The following is a 12273-nucleotide window of genomic DNA, read 5'->3' on the forward strand; positions in this document are numbered from 1 at the left end:
CACCCTGTGGATGACTGTAAAGAGGAGGACAGAAGACATGTCTAACCTGTTAGGATGAGCAGCACCCTGTGGATGACTGTAAAGAGGAGGACAGAAGACATGTCTAACCTGATAGGATGAGCAGCACCCTGTGGATGACTGTAAAGAAGGCTCTTCTGAAGCGGCAGGAGAAGGACATCTTGGGGTGGGTCGACTCCAGACGAGTCACCTCACTCACCTCCGCTACTGTCTCCTCTGGGTTATCCCCGATCAGCCTGGGAGAGAAGAAGAGAGGAGAGAAGACAGGGGGGGTGGAGAGGGAGAGAAGAGAGGAGGGGGAGGAGAGGGAGAGAGGAGGGGGAGGAGAGGGAGAGAAGAGAGGAGGGGGAGGAGGGCGAGAAGACAGGAGGGGGAGGAGAGGGAGAGGAGAGAGGAGAGGGAGAGGGAGAGGAGGGGGAGGAGAGGGAGAGAAGAGAGGAGGGGAGGAGGGCGAGAAGACAGGAGGGGGAGGAGAGGGAGAGAAGAGAGGAGGGGGAGGAGGGCGAGAAGACAGGAGGGGGAGGAGAGGGAGAGAAGAGAGGAGGGGGAGGAGAGGGAGAGAAGAGAGGAGAGGGGGAGGAGAGGGAGAGAAGAGAGGAGAGGGAGAGAAGAGAGGAGAGGGAGAGAGAGCAGCGGGAGAGAGGAGAGAGAGGAGGGGGGAGCGAAAGGAAGGGGGGGATAGAGGAGAGAGGGGGAGAGAGGAGGGGGGAGCGGAAGGAAGGGGGGAGAGGAGAGAGGGGGGGGAGAGAGGAGGGGGAGCGAAAGGAAGGGGGGATAGAGGAGAGGAGAGGGGGAGCGAAAGGTGGTGGTGGGGGGGTCCATTAGTATGAGAATACATCATAGGGGTTGATAACAGGGTTAGGCACCAAACACAAGAACACAGACAAACAGGGAGGAACTACCTGGACAATATGAAATGTCCATTTCTGTTTTCTGCTGCGTGTCCTAATGACCACGACCCGATATGCTCTTCACTTCAGAGAACCTGAGAAGAGAAACAATATTTACCGTATGCCAACATCCTCCCCTGTCCGTATGATCCACTCCAGAGAGAGGAGAACCCAGTCACGGTACTGTTCATTCTGCTGCGCCAGATAGTCAGAGGCTTCCTTCAGAGACAGACTCCTGTTGGCCTGCTGCTGCTCCGGGTCTGTACAGTCATGTTGGCCTGATGGGGACAACATTAACGTGAGCTGCAGAGAAACCACCTATTATTAGACGGGCGGAGACAGACGGACGGGCGGAGACAGACGGACGGGCGGAGACAGACGGACGGGCGGAGACAGACGGACGGGCGGAGACAGACGGACGGGCGGAGACAGACGGACGGGCGGAGACAGACGGACGGGCGGAGACAGACAGACGGGCGGAGACAGACAGGCGGGCGGAGACAGACAGGCGGGCGGGCGGAGACAGACAGACGGGCGGGCGGAGACAGACAGGCGGGCGGGCGGAGACAGACAGACGGACGGGCGGAGACAGACGGACGGGCGGAGACAGACGGACGGGCGGAGACAGACGGACGGGCGGAGACAGACGGACGGGCGGAGACAGACGGACGGGCGGAGACAGACGGACGGGCGGAGACAGACGGACGGGCGGAGACAGACGGACGGGCGGAGACAGACAGACGGGCGGAGACAGACAGGCGGGCGGAGACAGACAGGCGGGCGGGCGGAGACAGACAGACGGGCGGGCGGAGACAGACAGACGGGCGGGCGGAGACAGACAGACGGGCGGGCGGAGACAGACAGACGGGCGGAGACAGACAGACGGGCGGAGACAGACAGACGGGCGGGCGGAGACAGACAGACGGGCGGAGACAGACAGACAGACGGGCGGGCGGAGACAGACAGACGGGCGGGCGGAGACAGACAGACGGGCGGGCGGAGACAGACAGACGGGCGGGCGGAGACAGACAGACGGGCGGGCGGAGACAGACAGACGGGCGGGCGGAGACAGACGGGCGGTGACAGACAGACGGGCGGTGACAGACAGACGGGCGGTGACAGACAGACGGGCGGTGACAGACAGACGGGCGGTGACAGACAGATGGGCGGTGACAGACAGGCGGGCGGTGACAGACAGGCGGACAGACACCTCATTTCAACAGTAATCCACCGAGATTTCAAACTATCCTTGAGCAGTTAGTGTCATCATTACAGGTAAAAAAGGTGTTTGTCATTAGACAACACCCACTGAGTGGACCAAACATTAAGAACACCTTCCTAATACTGAGTTATACCCCCCTTTTCCCTCAGAACAGCCTCAATTCGTCAGGGCATGGACTCTACAAGCTGTCGAAAGCGTTCCACAGGGATGCTGGTCCATGTTGACTCCAATGATTCCCACAGTTGTGTCAAGTTGGCTGGATGTCCTTTGGGTGTTGGACCATTCTTGACACACACAGGAAAACTGTTGAGTGTGAAAAACCCAGCAGCGTTGCAGTTCTTGACACAAACCGGTGCGCCTGGCACCTACTACCATAACCCGTTTCAAAGGCACTTAAAATCTTTTGTCTTACCCATTCACCCTCTGAATGGCACACATACACAATCCATGTCTCAATCCATGTCTCCTCCCCTTCATCTACACTGATTGAAGTGGATTTAATAAGTGACATCAATAAGGGATCATAGCTTTCACCTGGATTCACCTGGTCAGTCAGTAATGGAAAGAGGTTTAAACACTGTGTATATACCCTGAGGTCTTCATTTGAAAACAACACATTCTAACTAATTAAGCATAGCATACAACCAAGGCTGGAAGAGTCTCCATCAAATGTATTTATAAAGCCATTTTTACATCAGCTGATGTCACAAAGTGCTGTACAGAAACCCAGCCTAAAACCCCAAACAGCAAGCAATGCAGATGTAGAAGCACGGCGGCTAGGAGAAACTCCCTAGAATGGCAGGAATCTAGGAAGAAACCTAGAGAGGAACCAGGCTCTGAGAGGAGGCCTGTCCTCTTCTGGCTGTACCAGGTAGAGATTAGAAACCTAGAGAGAGGAACCAGGCTCTGAGAGGTGGCCTGTCCTCTTCTGGCTGTACCAGGTAGAGATTAGAAACCTAGAGAGAGGAACCAGGCTCTGAGAGGTGGCCTGTCCTCTTCTGGCTGTACCAGGTAGAGATTAGAAACCTAGAGAGAGGAACCAGGCTCTGAGAGGTGGCCTGTCCTCTTCTGGCTGTACCAGATAGAGATTATAAACCTAGAGAGAGGAACCAGGCTCTGAGAGGTGGCCTGTCCTCTTCTGGCTACCGAAAAGTTCCTTTCTTAAACGTACCAGCAATATGAGCCAGGTGGTCGTGAAGGTTGAGCAGCAGTTTCAGAATGGTGTCTTTCTCCGTCTTGTTCTGAAATCCAGAAAAATATCAAGTCAAGATTTTAGTCTCAGTAAAACAGACATCTGTCAATACAATATGTAGTGCTAAAAAGTCTATTTATTAATTTAAATGTAACACAGATAATTAAATGTTCTTCAGGTAAATGCTCATGTGTGGCAGTATAAAAGACATCGTTTCATGTAGACTACTATATATAATCTATATATCTTTCAGTCTTTTACATTACAATATAATCCCAGCCCCTCGTAGGAGGGCCTTTTGTCTTTTGGTAGGCCGTCATTATAAATAAGAATTTATTCTTAACTGACTTGTCTAGTTAAATAAAAGGTTAAATTAAATAAAAATAAACAATATCACTGTATTTGCTAGCAGGGCCTCAAACTAACTTTTTGGTCAACCAGTCTCTGTGGCAGGTAGATTTAAAACAAAATATCTACCAGCCACTCAGATTTTCTGCCAAAATTACAAACAAAAAAACCCAGATAAGCTTTAAAGTTCATTAAACAATAAATATATTACTAATCAGACAGTGGTGTGTTGCTTAATTTCATGAAATATTTTGTGTCTTTACTAAAATATGATGTAACCTGCCCCTTTAAGGGTGGGAGGTTACCGCGGTAACGCCGCCATGTTTGTTCCCAGTGAGATTGAGAGAGTCTGACTAGCACCTTGTCTTGAAACTCAAACATAGAAAACAACAACCTAAGCTTGTGAACAACACAAATGTAAAACAGACAAGAAATACGAGGACAAAGTCTGACTTAAGTAGACTTTAATTTTAAAGTTAATTTGACCGAATGCTACTGCAGCATTTTATTTAGCTATAAAATGTGATCATATTTTACTATTTATATTGTTTGCACTGTGAAGTCCTGACCCACCTGCCAACGTGGCTGGTGAGAGAGACGACTTCTTACCCGCCAACGTCAAAACCTAATCAATAATGTCTCTCTGCAGACCGTAGTTACTACACGACGCGCCCACTACGCCTCACTTATTAAAATGCTGTGCCCACTGCCATTGAGGCTGTTAGCTCCCCCTCTGGCCCACACTCCAGCACAGCAGGTGGCGCTAATGCAACAACGTTGGATGCCAACCGCCGGAGAAAAAAAACACTGAAGGAGGCTGCTAACGAGCTAGGCTAGGGGACACCGGTAAACAGGGTCCTTCGACCCCGTCTGCCGAGCACTGCTTTCCCACAGTGCTGTTAACTTTATGGGTTGGAAATTCAAAGAGGCACTCGCACATCCGAGCAATCTTTTTTGCAGGTGTCTGGTAACAGTTGAACAAGATGAAGGAACAAGGAAACCGCACACTGCTCTCGATAGTATCACTGCTCTTTAATAAACTGTGTGCGGTTTCCTTTTTCCCCTCAACTTTATAGGTTGGGAAGACACTAGGTAGTGTCGCCAACCCGGCTCTTGCGTGGCCCTACCGGGTAGTGATTACCCTCGCCGTAATGTTAAAATAACTGGGGGAAAGCAGTGCTCTGCAGGCAGGGGCGAAGAACAGTGTGTGCCAGTGTCCTAGCTACCTAGCAGCCTCAATGTCAGTGGGTGTGGCGCGTAGTGGGAGGGAGCACCGTGTAGAGGGAGGGAGCGTCGAGTAGTGGGAGGGAGCGCCGTGTAGTGGGAGGGAGCGAGGTGTAGTGGGAGGGAGCGAGGTGTAGTGGGAGGGAGCGCCGCGTAGTGGGAGGGAGCGAGGTGTAGTGGGAGGGAGCGAGGTGTAGTGGGAGGGAGCGCCGTGTAGTGGGAGGGAGCGCCGTGTAGTGGGAGGGAGCGCCGTGTAGTGGGAGGGAGCGCCGTGTAGTGGGAGGGAGCGCCGTGTAGTGGGAGGGAGCGCCGTGTAGTGGGAGGGAGCGCCGTGTAGTGGGAGGGAGCGAGGTGTAGTGGGAGGGAGCGCCGTGTAGTGGGAGGGAGCGCCGTGTAGTGGGAGGGAGCGCCGTGTAGTGGGAGGGAGCGAGGTGTAGTGGGAGGGAGCGCCGTGTAGTGGGAGGGAGCGCCGTGTAGTGGGAGGGAGCGCCGTGTAGTGGGAGGGAGCGCCGTGTAGTGGGAGGGAGCGCCGTGTAGTGGGAGGGAGCGCGGTGTAGTGGGAGGGAGCGCGGTGTAGTGGGAGGGAGCGCCGTGTAGTGGGAGGGAGCGCCGTGTAGTGGGAGGGAGCGCCGCGTAGTGGGAGGGAGCGCCGCGTAGTGGGAGGGAGCGCCGCGTAGTGGGAGGGAGCGCCGCGTAGTGGGAGGGAGCGCCGCGTAGTGGGAGGGAGCGAGGTGTAGTGGGAGGGAGCGCCGTGTAGTGGGAGGGAGCGCCGTGTAGTGGGAGGGAGCGAGGTGTAGTGGGAGGGAGCGAGGTGTAGTGGGAGGGAGCGAGGTGTAGTGGGAGGGAGCGCCGTGTAGTGGGAGGGAGCGCCGTGTAGTGGGAGGGAGCGCCGTGTAGTGGGAGGGAGCGCCGTGTAGTGGGAGGGAGCGAGGTGTAGTGGGAGGGAGCGCCGTGTAGTGGGAGGGAGCGCCGTGTAGTGGGAGGGAGCGCCGCGTAGTGGGAGGGAGCGCCGCGTAGTGGGAGGGAGCGCCGCGTAGTGGGAGGGAGCGCCGCGTAGTGGGAGGGAGCGCCGCGTAGTGGGAGGGAGCGCCGCGTAGTGGGAGGGAGCGCCGCGTAGTGGGAGGGAGCGAGGTGTAGTGGGAGGGAGCGAGGTGTAGTGGGAGGGAGCGAGGTGTAGTGGGAGGGAGCGCCGTGTAGTGGGAGGGAGCGCCGCGTAGTGGGAGGGAGCGCCGCGTAGTGGGAGGGAGCACCGCGTAGTGGGAGGGAGCACCGCGTGGTGGGAGGGAGCACCGCGTAGTGGGAGGGAGCACCGCGTAGTGGGAGGGAGAACCGCGTAGTGGGAGGGAGCACCGCGTAGTGGGAGGGAGCACCGCGTGGTGGGAGGGAGCACCGCGTGGTGGGAGGGAGCACCGTGTAGAGGGAGGGAGCACCGTGTAGTGGGAGGGAGCGCCGTGTAGTGGGAGGGAGCGCCGTGTAGTGGGAGGGAGCGCCGTGTAGTGGGAGGGAGCGAGGTGTAGTGGGAGGGAGCGCCGTGTAGTGGGAGGGAGCGCCGTGTAGTGGGAGGGAGCGCCGCGTAGTGGGAGGGAGCGCCGCGTAGTGGGAGGGAGCGCCGCGTAGTGGGAGGGAGCGCCGCGTAGTGGGAGGGAGCGCCGCGTAGTGGGAGGGAGCGCCGCGTAGTGGGAGGGAGCGCCGCGTAGTGGGAGGGAGCGAGGTGTAGTGGGAGGGAGCGAGGTGTAGTGGGAGGGAGCGAGGTGTAGTGGGAGGGAGCGCCGTGTAGTGGGAGGGAGCCCCGTGTAGTGGGAGGGAGCACCGCGTAGTGGGAGGGAGCACCGCGTAGTGGGAGGGAGCACCGCGTGGTGGGAGGGAGCACCGCGTAGTGGGAGGGAGCACCGCGTAGTGGGAGGGAGAACCGCGTAGTGGGAGGGAGCACCGCGTAGTGGGAGGGAGCACCGCGTGGTGGGAGGGAGCACCGCGTGGTGGGAGGGAGCACCGCGTAGAGGGAGGGAGCACCGTGTAGTGGGAGGGAGCGCCGTGTAGTGGGAGGGAGCGCCGTGTAGTGGGAGGGAGCGCCGTGTAGAGGGAGGGAGCGCCGTGTAGTGGGAGGGAGCGCCGTGTAGTGGGAGGGAGCGCCGTGTAGTGGGAGGGAGCGCCGTGTAGTGGGAGGGAGCGCCGTGTAGTGGGAGGGAGCGCCGTGTAGTGGGAGGGAGCGCCGTGTAGTGGGAGGGAGCACCGTGTAGTGGGAGGGAGCACCGTGTAGAGGGAGGGAGCACCGTGTAGTGGGAGGGAGCACCGTTTCGTAAGGTCCCAGAATGCAGTGGGCGGTCTGCAGATGTTCATGTTTGGTCCTGATTGCTAGACTGCGAAACAAACTCGGCCTTTAAACTAGGGCCAAAATTGTAAGAAAATATACTTACATAAGAACTGTCAAACTCGCTGCCAAACGGGTGGTTCTTAACTGAGGAAAGAACAAAAATACAGACATTATAATCCAACCACGCCCCTTTAATCCAACATTTGAAACACGGGGGCTATGGGGACAATAATGACAGACAGTAAATGAATACATCACAGAAATATGGTCTTTCATAACCTAGTGTAGTTACCCTAGTGTAGTTACCCTAGTGTAGTTACCCTAGTGTAGTTACCCTAGTGTAGGCCGCCATTGTAAATAAGAATTTGTTCTTAACTGACTTGCCTCGTTAAATAAAGGTTAAATAAAAAATAAAGAGTGAGGGTTGAGGAGAGAGAAGAGCAGACGGTCACGGTGAGGGTTGAGGAGAGAGAAGAGCAGACAGTCACAGTGAGGAGAGAGAAGAGCAGACGGTCACAGTGAGGGTTGAGGAGAGAGAAGAGCAGACGGTCACGGTGAGGGTTGAGGAGAGAGAAGAGCAGACGGTCACAGTGAGGGTTGAGGAGAGAGAAGAGCAGACGGTCACGGTGAGGGTTGAGGAGAGAGAAGAGCAGACGGTCACAGTGAGGGTTGAGGAGAGAGAAGAGCAGACGGTCACAGTGAGGGTTGAGGAGAGAGAAGAGCAGACGGTCACAGTGAGGGTTGAGGAGAGAGAAGAGCAGACGGTCACAGTGAGGGTTGAGGAGAGAGAAGAGCAGACGGTCACAGTGAGGGTTGAGGAGAGAGAAGAGCAGACGGTCACAGTGAGGGTTGAGGAGAGAGAAGAGCAGACGGTCACAGTGAGGGTTGAGAAGAGCAGACGGTCACAGTGAGGGTTGAGGAGGGAGAAGAGCAGACGGTCACAGTGAGGGTTGAGGAGAGCAGACGGTCACAGTGAGGGTTGAGGAGAGAGAAGAGCAGACGGTCACAGTGAGGGTTGAGGAGGGAGAAGAGCAGACGGTCACAGTGAGGGTTGAGGAGAGAGAAGAGCAGACGGTCGAGTCACACGTGAGTCACTGTCTGAACACGAGGATGGATGTAGACCAACATTAGCAGGGCTGTGGTGAGCTAGTGAGTGTGAGCATTGTACACACACACACACACACACACACACACACACACACACACACACACACACGATGAGCTGCCTGCTTGGCACACAGCCACAGACGTATTATTATCTTAAAACATTCATTAAAGTAGTGGGTGTTACATTAATACAGTCTATGATTAACACATTAACAACGTTACAGACGGTGAACCAATGGCGTCTGTCCATAATGGCCCTCTATTCCCTACGTAGCGCACTACTTTAGAACAAGGCCCGTTGGGGATTCATACATGAGTTCGACCCATTTAATTTCAAATGGGGTCAACTGAGAGCTCTGGGCGTCTGCAGTTCAAACACCATTTCGCAATTTGCATTGTGTTATATCTATTTACTTGGCAGTGCCCTTCACTCTGTGGATGATTTGCATGGCTTACAATACATTCATCAGCCGACTACCAGCAGCCTGGTCCGGTCTGCTGAAGTGAAGAGCTTCTATTTACCAGGCTGCAGGACACGGACAGGAGCTGGAGGAACCTAGCTAGTGTCTAATCCAACAGGGACAGAGGGAGCTGGAGCAACCTAGCTAGTGTCTAATCCAACAGGGACAGGAGCTGGAGGAACCTAGTGTCTAATCCAACAGGGACAGAGGGAGCTGGAGCAACCTAGCTAGTGTCTAATCCAACAGGGACAGGAGCTGGAGGAACCTAGTGTCTAATCCAACAGGGACAGAGGGAGCTGGAGCAACCTAGCTAGTGTCTAATCCAACAGGGACAGGAGCTGGAGGAACCTAGCTAGTGTCTAATCCAACAGGGACAGAGGGAGCTGGAGGAACCTAGCTAGTGTCTAATCCAACAGGGACAGGAGCTGGAGGAACCTAGCTAGTGTCTAATCCAACAGAGACAGAGGGAGGAACCTAGCTAGTGTCTAATCCAACACGGACAGGAACTGGAGGAACCTAGTGTCTAATCCAACAGGGACAGAGGGAGCTGGAGCAACCTAGCTAGTGTCTAATCCAACAGGGACAGGAACTGGAGGAACCTAGCTAGTGTCTAATCCAACAGGGACAGAGGGAGCTGGAGGAACCTAGCTAGTGTCTAATCCAACAGGGACAGAGGGAGGAACCTAGCTAGTGTCTAATCCAACAGGGACAGGAACTGGAGGAACCTAGCTAGTGTCTAATCCAACAGGGACAGGAGCTGGAGCAACCTAGCTAGTGTCTAATCCAACACGGACAGGAGCTGGAGCAACCTAGCTAGTGTCTAATCCAACACGGACAGGAGCTGGAGGGACCTAGCTAGTGTCTAATCCAACAGGGACAGGAGCTGGAGCAACCTAGCTAGTGTCTAATCCAACAGGGACAGGAGCTGGAGCAACCTAGCTAGTGTCTAATCCAACACGGACAGGAGCTGGAGGGACCTAGCTAGTGTCTAATCCAACAGGGACAGGAGCTGGAGCAACCTAGCTAGTGTCTAATCCAACAGGGACAGAGGGAGCTGGAGCAACCTAGCTAGTGTCTAATCCAACAGGGACAGGAGCTGGAGGAACCTAGCTAGTGTCTAATCCAACAGGGACAGAGGGAGCAACCTAGCTAGTGTCTAATCCAACACGGACAGAGGGAGCTGGAGGAACCTAGCTAGTGTCTAATCCAACACGGACAGAGGGAGCTGGAGGAACCTAGCTAGTGTCTAATCCAACACGGACAGAGGGAGCTGGAGGAACCTAGCTAGTGTCTAATCCAACAGGGACAGAGGGAGCTGGAGGAACCTAGCTAGTGTCTAATCCAACAGGGACAGAGGGAGCTGGAGGAACCTAGCTAGTGTCTAATCCAACAGGGACAGAGGGAGCTGGAGGAACCTAGCTAGTGTCTAATCCAACAGGGACAGAGGGAGCTGGAGGAACCTAGCTAGTGTCTAATCCAACACGGATAGAGGGAGGAACCTAGCTAGTGTCTAATCCAACACGGATAGAGGGAGGAACCTAGCTAGTGTCTAATCCAACACGGATAGAGGGAGGAACCTAGCTAGTGTCTAATCCAACACGGATAGAGGGAGGAACCTAGCTAGTGTCTAATCCAACAGGGACAGAGGGAGCTGGAGGAACCTAGCTAGTGTCTAATCCAACAGGGACAGGAGCTGGAGGAACCTAGCTAGTGTCTAATCCAACAGGGACAGGAGCTGGAGGAACCTAGCTAGTGTCTAATCCAACAGGGACAGAGGGAGGAACCTAGCTGGTGTCTAATCCAACAGGGACAGAGGGAGCTGGAGGAACCTAGCTAGTGTCTAATCCAACAGAGACAGAGGGAGCTGGAGGAACCTAGCTAGTGTCTAATCCAACAGGGACAGAGGGAGCTGGAGGAACCTAGCTAGTGTCTAATCCAACAGGGACAGGAGATGGAGCAACCTAGCTAGTGTCTAATCCAACAGGGACAGAGGGAGCTGGAGGAACCTAGCTAGTGTCTAATCCAACACGGATAGAGGGAGGAACCTAGCTAGTGTCTAATCCAACAGGGACAGAGGGAGCTGGAGGAACCTAGCTAGTGTCTAATCCAACAGGGACAGAGGGAGCTGGAGGAACCTAGCTAGTGTCTAATCCAACACGGACAGAGGGAGGAACCTAGCTAGTGTCTAATCCAACAGGGACAGAGGGAGCTGGAGGAACCTAGCTAGTGTCTAATCCAACAGGGACAGAGGGAGGAACCTAGCTAGTGTCTAATCCAACAGGGACAGAGGGAGGAACCTAGCTAGTGTCTAATCCAACAGACACAGAGGGAGGAACCTAGCTAGTGTCTAATCCAACAGGGACAGAGGGAGCTGGAGGAACCTAGCTAGTGTCTAATCCAACACGGACAGAGGGAGGAACCTAGCTAGTGTCTAATCCAACAGGGACAGAGGGAGCTGGAGGAACCTAGCTAGTGTCTAATCCAACAGGGACAGAGGGAGCTGGAGGAACCTAGCTAGTGTCTAATCCAACACGGACAGAGGGAGGAACCTAGCTAGTGTCTAATCCAACAGGGACAGAGGGAGCTGGAGGAACCTAGCTAGTGTCTAATCCAACAGGGACAGGAGCTGGAGGAACCTAGCTAGTGTCTAATCCAACAGGGACAGAGGGAGCTGGAGCAACCTAGCTTGTGTCTACCGCCTGCTGCACCTACACAGCAGTAAGTGTGGTTGGGGTGTGTGTGTCCTATACAGGGAAATCACCGGTCACTCTGTACTCCCTGCTCTGCTCCTCATCTGCATCTAAAATGTACATTTTACAAACATTTGAGTCATTTAGCAGACGCTCTTATCCAGAGAGACTTACAGGAGCAATTAGGGTTAAGTGACTTGCTCAAGGGCACAGACAGATTTTCCCACCTAGTTGGCTTAGGGATTCGAACCAGCGACCTTTCGCTTACTGGCCCAATGCTCTTAACCGCTAGGCTACCTGCCGCTGGCACCCTATTCCCTATGTTAGACCAGGGCCTGTAGGGAATAGTGTGACATTTGGAAGCAATCCCAGCTCCCTGCTCTGGCCTGCCCCAGTCTCCGCTCCCCCCCGGCCTGCCCCAGTCTCCGCTCCCCCCCCGGCCTGCCCCAGTCTCCGCTCCCCCCCCGGCCTGCCCCAGTCTCCGCTCCCCCCCCGGCCTGCCCCAGTCTCCGCTCCCCCCCGGCCTGCCCCAGTCTCTGCTCCCCCCGGCCTGCCCCAGTCTCTGCTCCCCCCCGGCCTGCCCCAGTCTCTGCTCCCCCCCGGCCTGCCCCAGTCTCTGCTCCCCCCCGGCCTGCCCCAGTCTCTGCTCCCCCCCGGCCTGCCCCAGTCTCTGCTCCCCCCCGGCCTGCCCCAGTCTCTGCCCCCCCCCCCGGCCTCCCCCAGTCTCTGCTCCCCCCGGCCTGCCCCAGTCTCTGCTCCCCCCGGCCTGCCCCAGTCTCTGCTGTGACCTGACACCACCACTATCTGTCT

The 12273-nt window shown here is 55.6% G+C and overlaps 1 protein-coding gene across 1 annotated transcript in view; it reads right to left on the reverse strand.

Moving 5' to 3' along the window:
• Positions 1-12273, reverse strand: part of LOC120036474 (inner nuclear membrane protein Man1-like) — a 41033-nt gene that overhangs the window by 25841 nt on the left and 2919 nt on the right. Inside the window, exons 2-5 of the mRNA XM_038982910.1 lie at positions 7309-7349; positions 3302-3371; positions 1027-1186; positions 109-254 (exon numbers count right to left, since the gene is read on the reverse strand). Of these exons, the coding sequence (XP_038838838.1) occupies positions 109-254; positions 1027-1186; positions 3302-3371; positions 7309-7349 (417 nt within the window). The remainder of the gene's footprint in view (positions 1-108; positions 255-1026; positions 1187-3301; positions 3372-7308; positions 7350-12273) is intronic.

The sequence above is a fragment of the Salvelinus namaycush genome, unplaced genomic scaffold (assembly GCF_016432855.1).
Source record: "Salvelinus namaycush isolate Seneca unplaced genomic scaffold, SaNama_1.0 Scaffold1344, whole genome shotgun sequence".
NCBI classification, from domain to species: Eukaryota; Metazoa; Chordata; class Actinopteri; order Salmoniformes; family Salmonidae; genus Salvelinus; species Salvelinus namaycush.